Source organism: Myxocyprinus asiaticus, chromosome 6, assembly GCF_019703515.2.
Source record: "Myxocyprinus asiaticus isolate MX2 ecotype Aquarium Trade chromosome 6, UBuf_Myxa_2, whole genome shotgun sequence".
Taxonomy (NCBI): domain Eukaryota; kingdom Metazoa; phylum Chordata; class Actinopteri; order Cypriniformes; family Catostomidae; genus Myxocyprinus; species Myxocyprinus asiaticus.
Window position 1 is genome coordinate 22227723 of NC_059349.1, and position 18621 is coordinate 22246343.

The 18621-nt window shown below is 38.1% G+C and overlaps 1 protein-coding gene across 1 annotated transcript in view; it reads right to left on the minus strand.

Annotated features, from left to right (window-relative positions):
* LOC127442394 (retinal-specific phospholipid-transporting ATPase ABCA4-like) overlaps positions 1 to 18621 on the minus strand; it is a 62101-nt gene that overhangs the window by 39919 nt on the left and 3561 nt on the right. The window contains exons 5-12 of the mRNA XM_051700385.1: positions 17509 to 17650; positions 16534 to 16673; positions 13647 to 13774; positions 11582 to 11779; positions 7642 to 7731; positions 3212 to 3452; positions 2472 to 2611; positions 1943 to 2059 (exon numbers count right to left, since the gene is read on the minus strand). Coding sequence (XP_051556345.1) covers positions 1943 to 2059; positions 2472 to 2611; positions 3212 to 3452; positions 7642 to 7731; positions 11582 to 11779; positions 13647 to 13774; positions 16534 to 16673; positions 17509 to 17650 — 1196 coding nt within the window. The remainder of the gene's footprint in view (positions 1 to 1942; positions 2060 to 2471; positions 2612 to 3211; positions 3453 to 7641; positions 7732 to 11581; positions 11780 to 13646; positions 13775 to 16533; positions 16674 to 17508; positions 17651 to 18621) is intronic.

Consider the following 18621-nt stretch of genomic DNA (forward strand, 5'->3'; position numbering starts at 1 on the left):
GACCTCGGTTTAACATCTCATCTGAAGGACGGTGCCTTTTTATAGTACAGTGTCCCCATCACAATACTGGGGAGTCAGGACCCACACAGACCGCAGGGTGAGCACCCTCTGCTGGCTTCATTAACACCTCTTCTAGCAGCAACCTTAGTTTTCCCCAGAAGGTCTCTCACCCAGGTACTGACCAGGCTTAACCCTGCTTAGCTTCAGTGGGTAACCAGGTGAGAGCTGCAGGATGATATGGCTGCTGATAAATCTATATCTTCAGAAGTGATATAATAGGTGTGGGTGAGAAACAGATCAATATTTAAGTTCATTTTTACTAGAAATTCCTCTCTCTAACCTGTAGGAAGCGTATGCATGAAGAATGTGAATCACCAAAAACAAAAGAAGAAGAATGTGAAAGTTTTTTTTTGGGGGGGGGGTTCCCTTTTTCCCCCAATTTGGAATTCCCAATTCCCTATGTGCTTTTAAGTCCTCGTGGTCGCGTAGTGATTCGCCTCAATCCGGGTGGCAGAGGACGAATCCCAGCTGCCACCATGTTTGAGACCGCCAACTTATCACGTGGCTTGTTGAGCGCGTTGCCACGGAGACATAGCGCGTGTGGAGGCTTCACGCCAAAAAAGTTAAAAAAGAGATCGACTGTACAAGGAGGAGAATTTATAGTAAAAATGCACCCACACTTATCATATTGCTTCTGAAGACATTGATTTAACCACTGGAGTCTTATGGATTACTTTTATACTGACCTATGTGATTTTTGGAGCTTCAAAATTTTGGCACCTATTCACTTGCATTGTGAGGACCTACAGAGCTGAGATATTCTTCTAAAAATCTTCATTTGTGGTCTGCTGAAGAAAGAAAGGGTGAGTAAATGATGTGAGAATTTTCATTTTTGGGTGAATTATTCCTTTATTTATACACATATTAAAGATGCATTCTCTGATTAAAATCTTAAAATCTTTTTATTTATTTATTTTATTGCTGTTCAGGTAAATGTATCTTGTTTTAAGGATGTTTAAATGTTATTATTATTAATTTTAGATTTTTATCTTTTAAGACAAAATACTGATTACTAAATGATTTTGCATTGCAGTGCATATATATATTCAACAGTAGACACAAAAGTAGCGAGACATAAAGTAAATTGAGCCACTTTTTGCATTTATTGTTAATAGTGTATAGTAATCAGTGTTGGGTGTAATCCAAATACAAAGTGTTAAATTCATGTAATCTAATTACTTTTAAGTCAAAAGTAGTGTAATACATTACATTTTAAATTCATGTAATCAGATTACAGTTACTGACTTTCAGTTAATTTAATTACTTTTAAGTACATTATAGGGTTATGCTTATTTCTAATATATTATTTATGTAGAATACATGAATTATAGCCCTGTAATGAGTCATTGTGAAGGAGAAATGTGAGGTGCTGAGTTTATGACTTGTGTGTAACAATGAACAAGAAAGAAATATAGACATTATTTTGAATTTGTTGTGTAGAAAAGTGAACCGTCAGGATGTGATTACTCTTTCAATGCAGTAATTAGTAAAGTAATCTGATTACAGTTTAATATAAATAATTATTAATATGTAGTGGATTACTTTTTTTAAGTATCTTACCCAAAACTGATAGTAACCATGTAAACTAAGCTTATTCATATTTTGCATATGTAGTATCTGTCAAAGAATCGTCAATTGAATTGAACTGAAGTGTAAACAAAATAATCTTCAAATATATGTGGGAATGGATTCACTTTTATAAATTCCATATCATGACAGATAATAAACTCTGAATACCTTAACCCATGAGAGATAATAAGGTAACAAAAAAGTACAATGAACTTGATATGTTCATGATATTGTTGGCTTTGTGGAATGTGAGCAGTGACAAAGAGTAAGAAGACGTCTGTGTATATGAGATGGAGAGAAATATAGAAGTTACCCGTAACATATTCATTTGGACACTGCTTTGGAAGAACTGCCACAGCTGGGGTCCCACCTCCTCCCAGACCTTCCCTATTTTCTGCAACCTCTCCAGCTCTTCAAAAGTAGTGTTGGCCTAGAGAACACACACACACACAGATCTATATGCATTGTCTGATTCATATGCCTTCAGAGCACCTTTGGGGTGTACAATGAGAAAATAACTGACTCAGCAATGTTCCGGCTAATTGAAACAAAAACAACCATCCATGTAACCCTGAATTTTCAAACTTAACAACCATTAATCTCTTTATTCCAGCCGGTTGATTCGTAATCAAGCATTTGATATAATCTAAAATATGTGTTGATGTCATACAGCTCTGCAATTCAAACAAGAGTTGCTTAAGGTCACGTCTACATTCAAGGATGCTTGTGTATGATTAATAGAGTTAGAAATAGAATGACACCTACATTAAATTCCTGCATGTAATTATCAGTGGTTATGGGGACAATGCATGTGAGCGAGGTGGTGGATATTTATGTCTTACACTCTTTAATATCTTCCTGACAGCAGGGGAGTCTGGGGTGTACAATATCTTTCCCATCAGCAGAGGTTTCACTGTATTCCACATAATTTTCGTAACAGGGTTCGACTCCAGATTCTCCATCAATGCATTACAGAATGGAGCTGTGGGCGACAGAGAGAGAGAGAGAGAGAGAGAGAGAGAGAGAGAGAGAGAGAAAGAGAGAGAGAGAGAATGATAAAGAGAGAACCGGAGTAAGAGAAAGTGAAAGCAAAGCAGATAAAGAAAAGGAAAGAAACGGACAGAGAAAGCGAAAGAAAAAGAAAAAAGAAAGAGAAAGAAAAGAGTGTAGCAAATGAAAGAGAAAGAATTGATAAAGGGAAAGAGAAAGTGCAGAAAATAGGACAACAGAAAGCCCCTCTATTCAATATGCACAGCATTTAGCCTATTTTAGTTCATAGTTAACCCTATTCACATGATTCATATGTGAACATATTCTTACATCTGACACAGTGGCCCTGCATTGCATTAAATAGCATCTTATCAAAACAAGTGCCATTTATTTTAAAAGACCAAAAGCCCAAGTATTCTTTTCAAGCAAAACATTTATAAAAAAAAAAAAAAGTAGTTAGGTTAGAATATACAGCTATGTGTGGCTTAAGTGGCAAACTACTTTTGGGGCCACTGTTTGTCATATGACTAGATGACCAAAAGATTAAAAAGCAAACTTAAGTATAAAAGAGGGAGACTGGAACAGTTCTCACTTGCGGTCTTATCATAAATGTAGCTGCCGTGGCCTCTGGTGTTGTTGATGCCAAGGAAAGCCTTGTAGTTGTTGTCTTCGTACCAGTTAAAAGAGGAGACCCGGTTGCCCTCACCCTCAGGATAGCCACAAAACAGATCTGACACAGTGGACATCAGCTGACTGAAGGAAGAGGGACCCCCTGGCTGGAAGATGGAGTACATGACCCGCATCAGGTCTTTGAAGCTCTGCCTCTCTGCAAGCTGTAAGAGAAATGCGATTTTAGTACAAAACTTTATATACAAAATGTAACTACATATAATAGCTATAGTATGCACAGGTTCTTCAGATTTAGAAAAGATAAAGATTTTAACCTTTAAGATTTTATTTGAGAATCTTAAAAAGTATCTTAATGGGAATGCTTTAAGAGAGCTGAGACAGAAGACAGGACTTTCAATAAATAGTAAAATCCTAAAGGAATAATGAGGGAAATTCCACTCCATTCCTCACACAAAGCTACAGTATCATATTGTTTTAGAACACTTGTAATATAGTGCAGAAGTTGCATAAAATAATTTTATGATATTTTTGTCTGACAGCCTGAATCGCAATCCACTTTTGTTGTATGGCTAGGAGAAGCTTGGACATTCTGCTTAATATCTCCTTTCATTATCCACGGAAAAAGAAAATTATTCAGGTTTAAAGAAAAAGACCATTATGGCTTTAACAGTTCCACTGTACCTCACAATATCTGATGGACTACATTTAGCTGGAATAAATATTGAAGCATTGGAGAGGGTTGTTGTTCAAAAAAGGAATATAGGTTTAATACAAGTTAATCTGAATCAACAGCATTTGTGGCATAATGTTACCACTAAAAATATTAAGAAAAAAAACGTAGTTACTGTAATGCATTTAAGTGAACAGGGTTAGTTCATAAACATTCAAATACATAGTTTCAAAAGTATAGCCACAAGATGTAAAAATTATGTGTTAAAATAATTTTAGAGTAATAAAATCACTTACCTTATCTTTGTAAAGTTATATCCAATATTATAACACCATAATTTTACATATCATCAGTAAAACGTAATCTGGAAAACACCGTAACTAGTAAATCCCTGATTTTATCATACTATAGTGTTTAAATCTTGTGGGTATACTTTTGAAACAGTGTGTATTTTAATGTTAATGGACTGGCCCCATTTACTCCCATTACTGTAACAGTGATTTTTGTTGTAAACAAATAAACAAGTAACAACAAGGAAATAATTTTTTGAGCTAATCAATATAACTTGAAGTGCACCTGGAACATTCCTTGAAAGGTTTTTCTTGTTAAAACTCTATTAACAAACAAATAGTTGGCACAACTGCAGAATGTGACTTTTAATCATGTCAGATTTAAATACTACAGTCATTCAGCTGCAATGTGCAATTAAGTGCACTACTAAAAACAACAACTGAGCCAAAGAGTGAACCTCTTCATCGAGGCCAAAATCTCTCATATGCCAGCTCTACTGACACACGGCAGCCTAAAATCCTTGATTAGGACATGCCTAAATTTACCCTTATGCTTAGTTGTTACTAAATTTGGCATCCTAACGGTAAAATAAGGTGATAACTACATTTGCAGTTGATCCGATTTAAGTTCAGCCATATAAACTTGTCTCAAAAAGTATCTGGACACACTTATCAGCCACACTTAAAAAAATATAAAACCATTAAAAAAATAAATAAATACTCAGATACTCTTTTCAGACAAAACATTACAAAATAAATTAGGTTTCAAATGACAAAACAATAAATGTGTTGTTATATCTTGCCATTTCTGGTTGTAAAACATTAGTGGAATAAGTCCAAAGATATTGTGATGAACTACTTGTGAACTTGGGAAACTGACTTCATACATCCAACTTCATAAAAATCACCTTAGGACCACTTGGTAAAAAGTAATTGGCTAAGAAAATGTCTAAGAAAAGTTAGTTCTGAGAAAAGGTGTGCTTGGTCAGGTATTGTTGAATGCAACTTTGGTTGGATTGTTCATGTCATGTTTAGTTTATGTCAAGTCAAGTTTATGTTAAGTCAAGTTCATGTTTATGTTTCACGTTTATAGTTAGGGTTTTTTGGATTTCACGTTTGTTAATAAAATTACACTTGGGTTCTTCACTCCATCGTCTTTGCCAGTGCCAGCAGCCCATCATTACAGAATACCTGACCTACAATGAACCCAGCAATCCAGCTCCTCCGCCTACGTCAGGGGAATCGTCCCCTGGAGGACTATGTGGAGGATTTTTGCACTCTAGTGGATTTGAATGAGGTGGCCCTCAAGGACTGTTTCCGATGCTCTTTGCTGATGCTAGGCGGTCAGAGTACCCACAGCCTGGCTCAATATATCGACCTTGCCCTGCAGATTTTTGGTTCCACGTTCACTGTGGGGGAGGCAGATGCCGAGCCAGAGTTCCACGACATGGCCGCTAAGCAAGAGTTCCACGACATGACCGGCAAGCAAGAGTTCCACGACATGGCTGCCGAGCAAGAGTTCCACGTCATGGCCGCTGAGCCAGCGTTCCTCATCATGGTTGCTGAGCTAGCACCATCTTTTGTCACAGCAACGCCTCAGCATGCTCCATGCCACGTCACAGCAACGCATCAACCTGCTCCATTCCACGTCACAGCAACGCCTCAGCCTGCTCCATGCCATGTCACAGCAACGTCTCAGCCTGCTCCATGCCACGTCACAGCCACGCCTGAGCCTGCTCCATGCCACGTCACAGCCACACCTGAGCCTGCTCCATGCCACGTCACAGCCACGCCTGAGCCTGCTCCATGCCACGTCACAGCCACGCCTGAGTCTGCTCCATGCCACGTCACAGCCACGCCTGAGCCTGCTCCATGCCATGTCACGGCCACGCCTGAGTCTATTCCATGCCATGTCATGGCCACATCTGAGCAGTTGGACCTGAAGATGGTTCCCGCCCTTGTACCCACCCTTAGTTCTCCTGAGCAGGCAAGGGGATCTTTCAACCCTCTGACCCCGTCTGGACCCTCCGAGCCCTGGACTCCGTCTTGGCCTGTCGGTCCCTCGATATTGCCTCAGCTTTGCGTTCCCTCGGCTCCACTGCGGTCCTTCAGCCTGTCGGCTTTGCCGGGGTCCCCCGTCATATTGGATTGTGAGGTCATATTCCTAGCATATTCCTTTCCAAGAGAGTATTTTAAAAAAATTCTTACAACAATATCATGAAACAGCAATTAAAAACATATTCTATATTTGTGGTGGTGGGGGCGTGGTTAAGCGCAGGTTTGTGAATGGAGGGTGAGATCAGGAGATGAGAACAGTAAGGATCATCACCTGGCAATTATTGTCTCTAACAGCTGTTTGTCATTGCAGTGAGAGTGGAGACAGGCTTTAAGAGCGAGCCGGACGCCAGTGAGGGGAGAGAGAGAGAGAGACACACACTGAGTTATGTTTGTGTGTGTATTTTATGTTATGTTGAAGTTCATCTGTGTCATTAAAACTTCATGTTGACTGCTCAGCCGAGTCCCAGCTTCCTCCTTTCCCGACCAAACAGAGGTCTTTTACAATATTCTATATGAAATGTGATGTTATCTCAGCGGGTTGAGGAAAATGCATCAGGGAGATTTCTTGGAAGGGGCAAATATCCTCTCACTGATGAAGAGCACGTCTCCCTGTTATTACGCTTAAATTCATCTCCACACTCAACTACAAAGCTCTATTACAACAGCTAGCAAACGCTGTGTTTCAAAATACAAGGCCAGCAGGGTATCACAGTGAACGTGAGATACAGCACTTTTCCATGTGTTGTGAACTCCAGTGCACACCATGATAGGCTCAGTTTGTCAAATTAGGTCAAGATAAGTGTAGGTGAAAACATGAAGACTTCCATAGAGGCTCTCAAAATGAAGAATGACTCATTGCTCAACCATTGCTAAACTAACACTTTACCTCCCTACATTACTTTCCATTGATACACTTTCATGCAGACCCACACACTCAGAGAAGATGGATTTACTGATGGGTGATAACATTAGTTGGCCAGGCTTTCTGTCACCCAAGCAAAAGGGAAAGAATTCTACTCCACCTACAGGAAGTGACCTCAGTGGAATGTCCTTTCGAAATAATGCTGGAACCGGAGCGATGAAATGCATGCATATATATACACAAACAGAATTATGTGTATAGGTCATATGAATACCTTCAACTTTGCTTACAAACACAAAACTAAATTTTGTTGGCCTGCTTAACCTTATACCTTAGGTTATGATGTGATAAACAACAAAAATGACATGCACTTAAGGATGCAGAACACACACTTTCCTAGCATCACTTTTCAAGCATGCTAAAGAGTTAAAAGGAAGCAAGGAGCTTCCTGGATGCTAAATTAAGGGTCTTGAAAAGGGGGAGAGGAACTGAGCATTCTCAAGCAGATTTACCTCCTGAAGTTTGTCGGATACTGCTGAAAGCACTCGACCCCAGAAGTGCAGGTCTATTCCAGACGAGTGGCTATCCAGCACCATCGGCAACTAAACATGGAAGGATAGACAGATTTCAGTTTAAATAAACTTACTGTATTAACAAACACAAATGTAATAGAAGAGTAAATCTGGATCAAAAAGTTTCAAATTAAAAGATAATTTAACATATTATTAGTTTTATTAACCCTAAAATGCATTCATGGTTCAAAAATGGCCCAGTCGTCTACTTTTTAAATATAATTTTCATCTGAGACTCTAGGAATGCCTCAATTAAGGTGTCTTTGACCATGTGAACTGACTATTTTAACATTTAGTTTGATATATATATATATATATATATATATATATATATATATATATATATATATATATATATATATTTAAATTATTATTATAATAATTGGTAATATTGGTAATAACTCCTGTAGTGCGTTTTAACTTTATTTGCAATTTTTCTTCAGTCCCAACTACACATAAAGCTTTTCACTGTTTGACAATTGAGTAAGATTGTTTTTATTAGTTTCTTAGTCACTGGTACTTCTGACTGTGTATGTCTTTGTGTGGAAATGGCCCATTTCACTGTAATACAGCTTTCTGTATATTATCATTTAAAACTTCCACTTCATATATATCTATACACTGTGTGTGTGTATATATATATATATATTTAAAAAAAAAAACACAAATGTTGTGTGTGTGTGTGTGTGTGTGTGTGTGTGTGTGTGTGTGTGTGTGTGTGTGTGCTGGTTCCGCTAGAGGCTGGAGTTTGTTTTGTGGAGGAACACACCTTCTATGTGGATGAATCTACATGTTCTTTTTGTATAGACTATTGGCTGGAGTTTGTTTTAAAGATTATTTTCTGTTGTGTAATTCTGTTTTACAGAATTTGTATAGGAACTGAGCAATCCGACGGCAAGGTTGTCGCGGGGGCTCTCGTTGGCGTACATGGATTGTTTGAGCTTAGAGGGATGATGCCGGTTGGCGCTGTTGTGCGCGGGGTTAATGCGCACGTTTTTCTTTTTTCTGTTTGTTTGGTTCGGGGGGAGGTTCGGGGTTTGACTGTTGCACTAATGTGGAATTTGATATTTATCATTTTATTTTTTACACACAATCTATTTTTTCTAATATGTCAAAATGTCAAATGTTAGTATGAGTGGATTGTCTCTCTCCATGTGGAATGTGAATAGGTTGAGGCACCCCATAAAAAGAAGGAAAGTTATTTATCTTCTTAAAGAAATATCATATAGTGTTTCTTGAAGAAATACATCTTTCCCACAGGAAGCTGAAAAATTTGGGAAGATATGGGATGGACATATTTTCTTTAATGCTGGCTCAAGTAAGAGCAGGGGAATCATTACACTGATAAGCAAACATCTACAATTCAAATGTCTCAAACCGATTAAAGATAAATTAGGAAGAGTCATTGATGTTTTAGTAGAAATTCAGGGGCAAAGGTTGATTTTGGCTAATATTTATGCACCTAACGCTGATGATCAGGGCTTTTTTATAGATCTTGAAGGATGTTGCAAGATATAATATTAGGAGGAGACTTTAATCTTTTGATGGACTCAGTCCTTGATCATAGTGAAGCAAAAGTGTGTAAGTCCCCTAGAGCAACATTAATGCTTCACAGGATGTGTACAAATCTTGGTCTTACAGATATTTGGAGACTTTTAAACCCATCCGGTAGGGACTATACATTTTTTTCATCAGTCCATAAGATTTATTCTAGAATATATATTTTTCTATTTATATCTAAGTCCCTCATTTCATCTGTTGTTGATTGCTCAGTTGGAAACACCTTAGTCTCAGATCACGCCCCGGTTAGTTTAGAGGTGTTGCCACATATGGAGAAAAAGAAATCATGTAGTTGGCGCTTTAATGTATCCCTTTTGCAAAATCCTTAATTCCAACAAATGCTAAAGGCTGAAATCAATGTTTATATGGAGACCAACTGGTCCTCAGTATCCTCTGTGGGCGTGGCTTTGGAGGCACTTAAGACGGTTCTTAGGGGCCGGATCATACAGTATGCCTCATTTACCAAAAAATCCAAAGCACAAGAACTTGTGGAGTTGGAAGGAAATATTAAAAGCGCTGAGGCAGAGCTGAAGCGGCGAATGTTGTCTGATGGCCTCAGAGAATTGACCCAATTGAAATGCAGATATAATACTATTTTGTCACAGAAGGTGGAGTTTTGGTTATTCAGGTAGACAGTCATACTTTGAGTTGGGGGACAGAGCAGGGAAGCTTTTGGCTAGATCTATTAAGCAGAGAGAGTCTTTTTCTACCATTCCCTCAGTGAAATCTGCTGGTGGTGAAATATATACCTCGGTCATTGATATTAATAATGCTTTTAAAGAATTCTGTCTTGAAACCTATAGTTCCACATCTTCGTCTACTGATGAAGATATTTGAAATTTTGTGGAACCATTAGAACTTCCTAAACTGACAACTGAGCAAAAAAATTCTCTAGATTCTGAGATCAACTTGGAGGAGCTTGGCGAGGTAATTAAGGCCTTGCCTACAGGCAAGGCTCCGGGGTCAGACGGCTTCGTCCCTGAGTTTTTTAGATCTTATGCTACAGAACTGGCTCCACTTTTGTTAGACGTTTATACGGAATCATTAAAGAATGGTGAGCTTCCGCCAACCATGACACAAGCCTGGATCAGCCTGATTCTTAAAAAGGACAAAGATCTAAGTGAGTGTAAGAGTTACTGTCCAATTTCCCTGATCCAGCTAGACGTTAAAATATTGTCAAAAATTTTGGCTAACCGATTAAGTAAAGTTATGACATCTCTTCTACATATAGATCAGGGGGAGGGGTATAATGTATATAACTGATTCCGTATTTTATGTTATGTTTGTTTGTCTTATGAATGGAATCAATAAAAATTGTTAATAACAACATTAATCAAGAGAAAAAGCAAAACTAATGGAAGATTAGCAACTAGTTTCATAGCTGTCCTGGCCACCTTAATCTAATTAGTAAATGAGGCCAAGTAATGTGTCCTGCTACCATCTGCTTCTGCCTAACCTAGGGTGAACCTTTAAGAGAGCAAGAGAGAAGGGCTAAGAAAGAGAAAGCTGATAAGCAGTGTTGTTTCAGCAATGGTATTCATAGTCCTCCTAAAATCTATCAGCAGGTAAGTAGGTCTGGCTCGAGATATAGGTTCCTAGTTTAATACACCACCTGCTAACACGTATTATGTGTTTAGAACAGCTATTCCATAATTCCAAAGCACATGACACATTGTGCGATGGCTGTACAGCTCTCTTATTGCATACTGTAGTGGACACTGGTCATGGCAAAGACATATTTTGCTGTTATGTCTATTTCTGTAGAATCTGAGCTAAATATTTTAAAACTTAACAATAGTACATTTTCTACAACAAATTCATTTTAAAAAGTATTAGGCAAACAGAAAAGTGACTTGTACATGTTGTTACAACACTGTCTATAACTGAACTGAACGTTACATGTCCTAAGGAACCATTTAACCTCAGTCGGTCATGCATGAACAGTACATCACAGCAAATCACAAAAAAAAAAGGGTACACTTTATTTAAAAGTGTCCTTGTTAAAGTGTAATTACACACACATGTACTGAATAATATTAATTAACAACATGTAATTACTATAGGTTTAGGGTTTGGTTTAGGGTTAGTTGCTTATTATTATGCATCATTTACTGTTATTACTATAGTCATTACATGTAATATGTATAACAAGAACACTGTAAAATAAAGTATTACCAAAAAAAAAAAAAATTTTTTTTTTTTTCAAAAACATTCAGTTGGGCAGGATTTTTGGAATAGTCATATTTTGTGGCTAAATTACATATCTGTACTTCCGGTATAACACATGAAGCCCACATAAATAGAAAGTGCCACTACTGACCAGCCGGAAGAGTTTGAAGAAGTCTATGTTGGCATAGAGCACATCCTCGATCTGCTGCAGCCTCTCCTGAGAAAGGGCACACATTGCGTTACGGACACCGTACAGCCCTCTGCGGCTGGGGAAGATGAGGAATCGCTCCAGAAGAGCCTGACTACAGGCAATCTGCTTCAGAGTTAGATCCGGGACTCCATATGCAAACTGGAAACACAGGAGAAAGAGATCAGAATGTTTTCAAAAGAATATTCACACTGGTTTTGTGTTGGGGCCTCAATTTTGTTCATTAAAAAGTTACAGATAAGGGGGAAAAGACTGCCTTTGGACAGCTGATTAAAAAGTCTGGGTTGTGGCTTTAATTGTATTTCATTGACAGTAAATAAAGGCAGAAGTAATTTAAGATATGTGGTACATGTATACAGCAAAACAAATGATACAAAAATGTATAAACGTGCAGGTGTGTAACAATTTGATAGAAGAAAGAGAGAGATCTAGGATGAAAAGACAATAAAGTATGAGAGAAAGTGACTGAAATAAAAGGAGGAGGTAAAAAACAATTTACACTTTGAATGGAGAAAAGAGGAATAACTGTTGCACATTTGTAAATAGGTAATGATTCTAGTAAAAAGACAATGGTTGCCTTTGGAAAGCACTTTGCTAGGCTTTTGCATTGCTTACCACACTGTTGTGTTTTCAAGCTGTTATTCACTTCCAACATCACAACAAATTATTTGGCCCACTTCAGTGTAACCTGACAGCTCCCATCACTGAACACAACATTCTGAGTATGTTCCTGCAGAAATATTCTCAGTTTGATTAAAATTTCCTGCTCTTTCAGACATGGATGAATTGAAATTCTTAGATCAATGAAATTATTAGGTGGAAATCTGTGTTGAAGCAATCATTCAAATACAGACTTGTATTTGGATGTACCTCTAAACATTGTTGTGTATGTGTTACAGGTACACAAAACCCCACATCACAGAATGTAATGGTGTCCATAGTAAATTGCAGGGTCAAAGAAGACTACTTTAGAGTCTATGATTTGTGATTCTGCTCAGACAGTGGAGCTGCAACTATAAATAATCTTTTGTGAGAGAGGCCAGCGTGAAACAATATAAGGCATACATCACTAAAACGATGACATAAAACCTCAGGAAGGGCTCATAGAGCCAGTGACTGCTAAATAAACATCACATGAACCTACTAGATTTTGCTCTGTGTTTGAAAACATCTAGTGAGTCCCTATAGAAGTGTATGAGGATGTGATTTTGTGATTTCGTCTTGCAGGTGCACCAACAACATACTGGTTGAAGCAGTAATTCATGACAAAATCAGTTATTAGTTGGGTTTCCATCCAACTATTTTAATGCGCATTTTGGAATTGCGCATAAGATATCCTGAATGGAAACCCTTGACATGCGAATAAACTTGCATAATTCACTTAAACTTAATGCACTAGGAGGAGGTGGATTTTCTAGAGTTTCGTATTCGTTAAAATGTGCATAAAGGTAATGGTTTATTTGCAAAATTATGATGTGTTTTGAACATGTGGATGTGGAGAATGTGTTGTGAGTGTGCGATAGCTTGATGTGACTGGCCCAACGAACGGACAGACATTGGCACACAATTCTTCGACATAGCCCTTGACATTCTGAAGTGTTGAACCCACAGATGGTCTTTAAAGTGAGTCCTCACAATCCGCCAGAACAGTTGGAGGCTGGCGGTGCATGGGCATCGCAGCCCATTTCAGCCCTCATTATATCAGATATTAAACCTATACCACGGTGTCTCCTGGCAGCATTTAAAGGTAAAATTGCTCCAATCCTGCAAATTATCCTCACCGAAGCAAGGAGGTCATTCAGCTGCTCCATCATGACAAGGCGGCTCCCTAAAGATAATGCGCATGACGTAGTGGATGGAAATGCGCTACGATTTGTATTTTCCTTAGTCTAATTTTTAGAAATGCGAAACATTTCGATGGAAACCCAGCTACTGTGGTTTTGACAAAGCAGTAGTCTATAAAGCTAGATAAAGGAAGTAGTAATACAGAAGTATTGCTATAGCTTACTTGCTCCACTCGCACTTCTGCATTTGTGAGATCCTCTACCACACCCTGTGAAAGTCCAGCATCCCTCAGTAGGAATGACGTCAGAACCTCATCATCCTTTAGAATGTACTCAACTTTCAGCCCTTTACCTGATGGAAGAGCAAAAGTGACATGATATGGGGAAAAGTTTGGATTAAACTGTCAACAAGAGTGCGAAAAGTGTAAGAGAGAAACCTTAATACTGACTGTCAGTTATGATTAGTAGATTTTTACATTTTGGGGAGAAAAAGTGGTGTTTTGCTTGTGCAAAACTCACAGTCACAAAGCTGGGGGTTGCCAGGGCATTACTATGCAGGTGCTAAGGTATTCCTAGTGGTTTTTAATTTGTTACTAGTTGGACGCTAGGGTACTCTGGAATCTTGCTAGGCCGATGCTTACTGACCCTCCCCCAGGTCTCTATGATCTTCTGGTCTCTAGATTTGGTTTCGGCCCCTCTTTAAACTTAAGTCTATGGGATTTTTCACCACTTTAACATCTACCAGTTACTTGAAAAGTGAAAGCACTCCTTTCCACACCAAGCCACATATTTTGAGGTATCATTCATTTTTGGAGCACTAAAAGGTACAGGACGAGTTACATATCCTAAGGAGCCCTGAAGTTTAATACTTTGTGTAGGGATTTGTTCAAATCCTTAGTAATAGTGATGCTCACCTCAATCAAAGGATTAACGATTTAGAAATTAAATCTAAAAGATTTGTTTTCTTAAACAAAATCTTTAAAGCTTATTCTTGAGATAAAAAAGAAAAAACACAAATATTTCCCATACCCCAAAAAGCTGGTTTTGTGGGGCCTAGACACATGTGGAATTGAAAGAATGCATTCCACTCCTTCTTAAATGAAGCCCTCTTAACAGTGCAGCAGTTCGGTGAACAGCGTGTATAATGACTTTGACGTATATTCACTGTGAGGACAACTGTGCTGACAAAGTGCTTCAATGGAATACTTGATCACTGAATTCTTTGCTGAAAATTTTGTCGCTCAACAGTGCAGAAAGATCACAACATGGAAGTCGTGTTTGGAGTAAGTGCTGACAGATCCCAGCTAACCCACTCCAGTAAAAGGTGTTCAGGGATTAACTGCAGGGCTGTCACTATAAATTATACAACAGAACATTAAAAAAGAATGATGGAAAAGGATATTCTTGAATAAACATCCTTGTTGGTCCTGGAACATCATTCCAATCAATAAATTTGATTTTAGGGTTTAGGCTTAGGCCATGTCCACAATAATCCATTCTGTTTGAAAATGCATTCATTTCACTATACGTTTATGCCTCTCATCCACACTAGAATAGCCTTTTCCTCCACCAAAAACACCACATCATACTTTAGAAATAAGTTTATTGTCAGGAAACAGAAAATGGAGATTTCAAACTTAAATGGATTAGTGTGGACATGGTCTAAGTTCTGGGTCTCCAACTGAATTATTTTCAAGTTATAATTTTCCTCTGATTTTAGGGGTAGTCAATGGTTAGGGTCAGGTTGGGGAAAGAGTTAGGACAATGTTTGTTTCATAAGAATGTTGTTCCAGGACCAAAAGTCTGAGACCACACTGAAAATCTGGGATTCAAAATCTATTCATCACATAAATTTGAGGTCAGATTTTATTGCTTTCATTAAAGCACACAAGATGCTCTTTGGATCATTCTTAAATCAAGCTGGAATAACATGGATTATCATGTTTTGTCCTGTCCATGCCAGCTCAAGTGCATCATTAAAGCAAATGGATAAATCAATTTTAAATTAAACATTTCTCTGAAATTATGCTGATATATGCGAATATTAAATAATCATCTGATCGCAGTTATTTGATCTAATCGTTGTTATTTGAGATAACAGCGATTATTGTGCCAATTTCAATCACATTTTAATGTCCAAATAAGGGAATTTTAAGCAAATATATATATATATATATATATATATATATATATATATACAGTATGCCATGAACAGTGCATTTGAGTGTCTCATTCAATTGAACTCTGACCGTCTCACTGAGCCTTGCCTTGGACTGTATTGAGTGCAGCTCCTGAGAGCCCGTGAAGATTAACATGAACCGGACTTGAAGCTGTGATGCTCGCGCCGTCTACGGAGGTTTGCACCAAACACCCATAAATATACAAACAAGGATTTTAGTGAATCATTTAACGATCATGTAATGGCAAATATTATTTGTCATTGTGGGATCATACACGCAGTGTTAATGACACGCAGTGACACAAAGGAGCTCTGTGTTACACCCGAGACGACAAAATGATCAAACACAGAATCTCAAAAGACTTTCATCGTATAGGTTTCATCAGAGAGCCTTAAAGTAATGTGTGAAAGTGAAGAATTTTGGAAAGCCCTAAAACGGACATAGGTCATAGGCATCATAGGTATTAATTGCCATAATCGTCTTAATCGTGAGAGCCCTAAAACAGACAATTAATCACCATAATCACAATTATTTGTTTGACAATTAATCGTCAGCTAAATGTCATAATTGTGGCAGCCCTAGCTAAAATAGAAGCATTTTCACTAGGATTTCGCTCTAAGATTTCAAACGGCAATTTATGTTAATCCAGTAACATGTCCTGTTTGACAATATCACGGTCATTGAACATTTTCCTTAAAAACCTCACCAAGCAAAAAACAATTCACCCCCGACACTTCGGTTTGCATTCACTCAGTCATCAGCCCATTAGAGGGAGCAGGAAAAGGAAACAGGTATGAGGGGAGTTAAAGTACAAGGGAGGAAAAACCCACTCTCTCCATCCATCACTCAAATCCATTAAAAACGTCCATCCATCCACTCTGAGAACAGGATTAGTGGGTCAGAGCACAGAGAGTGCCACTGCCCTACATACCTGCCACTAGTGCAGGGTTGGTGCGTAGAGTCTCCATGAAGTTGCTCATTATGGAGGCTTCGCGCCACAGACGACCAAGCTGATGGAACTCAGTGTCATTAAAAAGGAGTTCCTGAGAGTCCGCGTAAAACCGCGCCAGTCTAAGAAAGGGGATAGAAAGAGGCACTTAACATAAAAATGTACAGTACTAAACAACAGAGCTACGATAGAATGGGTTGCTGGAACTTGGATTTATACTTCAAACTAAGACCATAACATGACCAAAAGTATGTGGACAGGACACTCAAATGTGCTGTTAAACATTTAATTTCAAAAACATGTACATTAAAGGTCCTCTCTTTGCTCCTAAAAGAGCTTCCATTCTTCTGAAAATGCTTTCTACTAGATGATGTAACATGGCTGCAGTAATTTGCTCCCATTCAGATACAAAAGTATCAGTGAGGTCAGACACTGATGTTGGGCGATGGGCATTCATTGGGATTCAAGTCTTGGATTTGTGCAAACCAGTCACGTTCTTCCACACCAGACTCAGTGAATAATTCTTTATGAGTCTTACATTTTACACAGGGCCATTGCCATGCTGGAACACTAAAGGGCCCCATTTGACTAAAGTTTGTTGATTAATTTATGCAACTGCAAGTAATGGATGTAGCTGAAATACCCAAACATGTTAATTAGAAGGGGGTGTCCACATACTTTTGGCCATATAGGCGATATCTTAAAATTAAAACTGCTATCTAATGGCATAAGACTATAAATGTACCATCCTAATTGTTAGTTATTAGGCTGTTGACAGTCCCACTAGCATTCATGCTATAAAAACACCTTTGAGAGTTTTTTTCAGATTTTTTCCTCCCAAATGAGATGTGTCATATTTCTATCACTGGATGCCTATGATCCTAAAAAATGAGCAAGATAGGACAAATGTAAAATACTTCTAGAATGATTTTGACTCTGGGGGACTGGTTGACTCACATGGAGTTGTTGTAGTTTGATACGACTCCAGGTGACTCTCCTCGAGTTTGGTAGCGAAAACATGGGTTATTAGCATTGCAGAAAATCCCTTGGATCCAAGGCAGGATTCCCGTAGAGGGCATAGCCTTGCTGGGAAAATGACCTGTATTTACAGATAAAGAGATGATGAGCAAGACCTCAGGCACCAAAAACAATTGTTCACTGAGACTTTAAAACTCAAGTGCTTATCACAATAAATGTGTAAATGTCCAATTTAAAGAACACTGTCAATATTTTAATTCTTAGTTAAAGGTGCTCCACAGAATTTTAGTCATTTTAGCATTTTGTTAACTTTCACCAGACTCTCCACACCCCACCCTCCAAAGACCTGTCAGCAAACCCAATGTCAGCAAACCTGAACCTGCAAAATAATTGTCAGGCAGAGTATGAAGGTAAATCATACAGAGAGCATTCCTAATTTTTCTGGCTGATATGTTTTCTGATTGGTTAAAAATAAGGGCAGGCTGCTCCCCTTATTTTATTTTTTTCCTGTTTACAGAATCTCAGCCTGTCACAGAGACAGGTGTGATACCTCAAGACACCTATGTCAGTGATATCTGTTAAGTGGTAGGAACATTTTTTGAGTGGAATTTAAAAAAAATAAAAATAAAAAATTACACCACATTTAGGATAGGATTGCTAATTAGGCTAATGTACTGTAATATTTTATCAGTGAGCACTTCCAAAGGTTTTGCATTTAAATCTAACCCACCCAACATGTAAGAACCTCTAGAAATAATGATTGTTACACTGCATGGAAAAAAGTGGAATTTTGGCAGTATCACAAAAGCAAGAATAAATATTGAAGTGATATTCAGTACAACACCATGACTGCAAGTGTGACATCACTTTTATACAACAGGTCTATAAAGTTCATTAATCGTAACTACTGTATATAATGACCTTGAGCCTCAAGCCTCGAAACTCACATTTCACAAACAAAATGGGCCGCATCTCCATTGAGACGTTTCAAATGTCGTCTCATCTCTCAAAATTGTTTTGCCCTTTCTTAAAGGGGTAATAAAAACATTTCAAATCTACAGTATGGCACAACAAAGACACGTTACATACAAT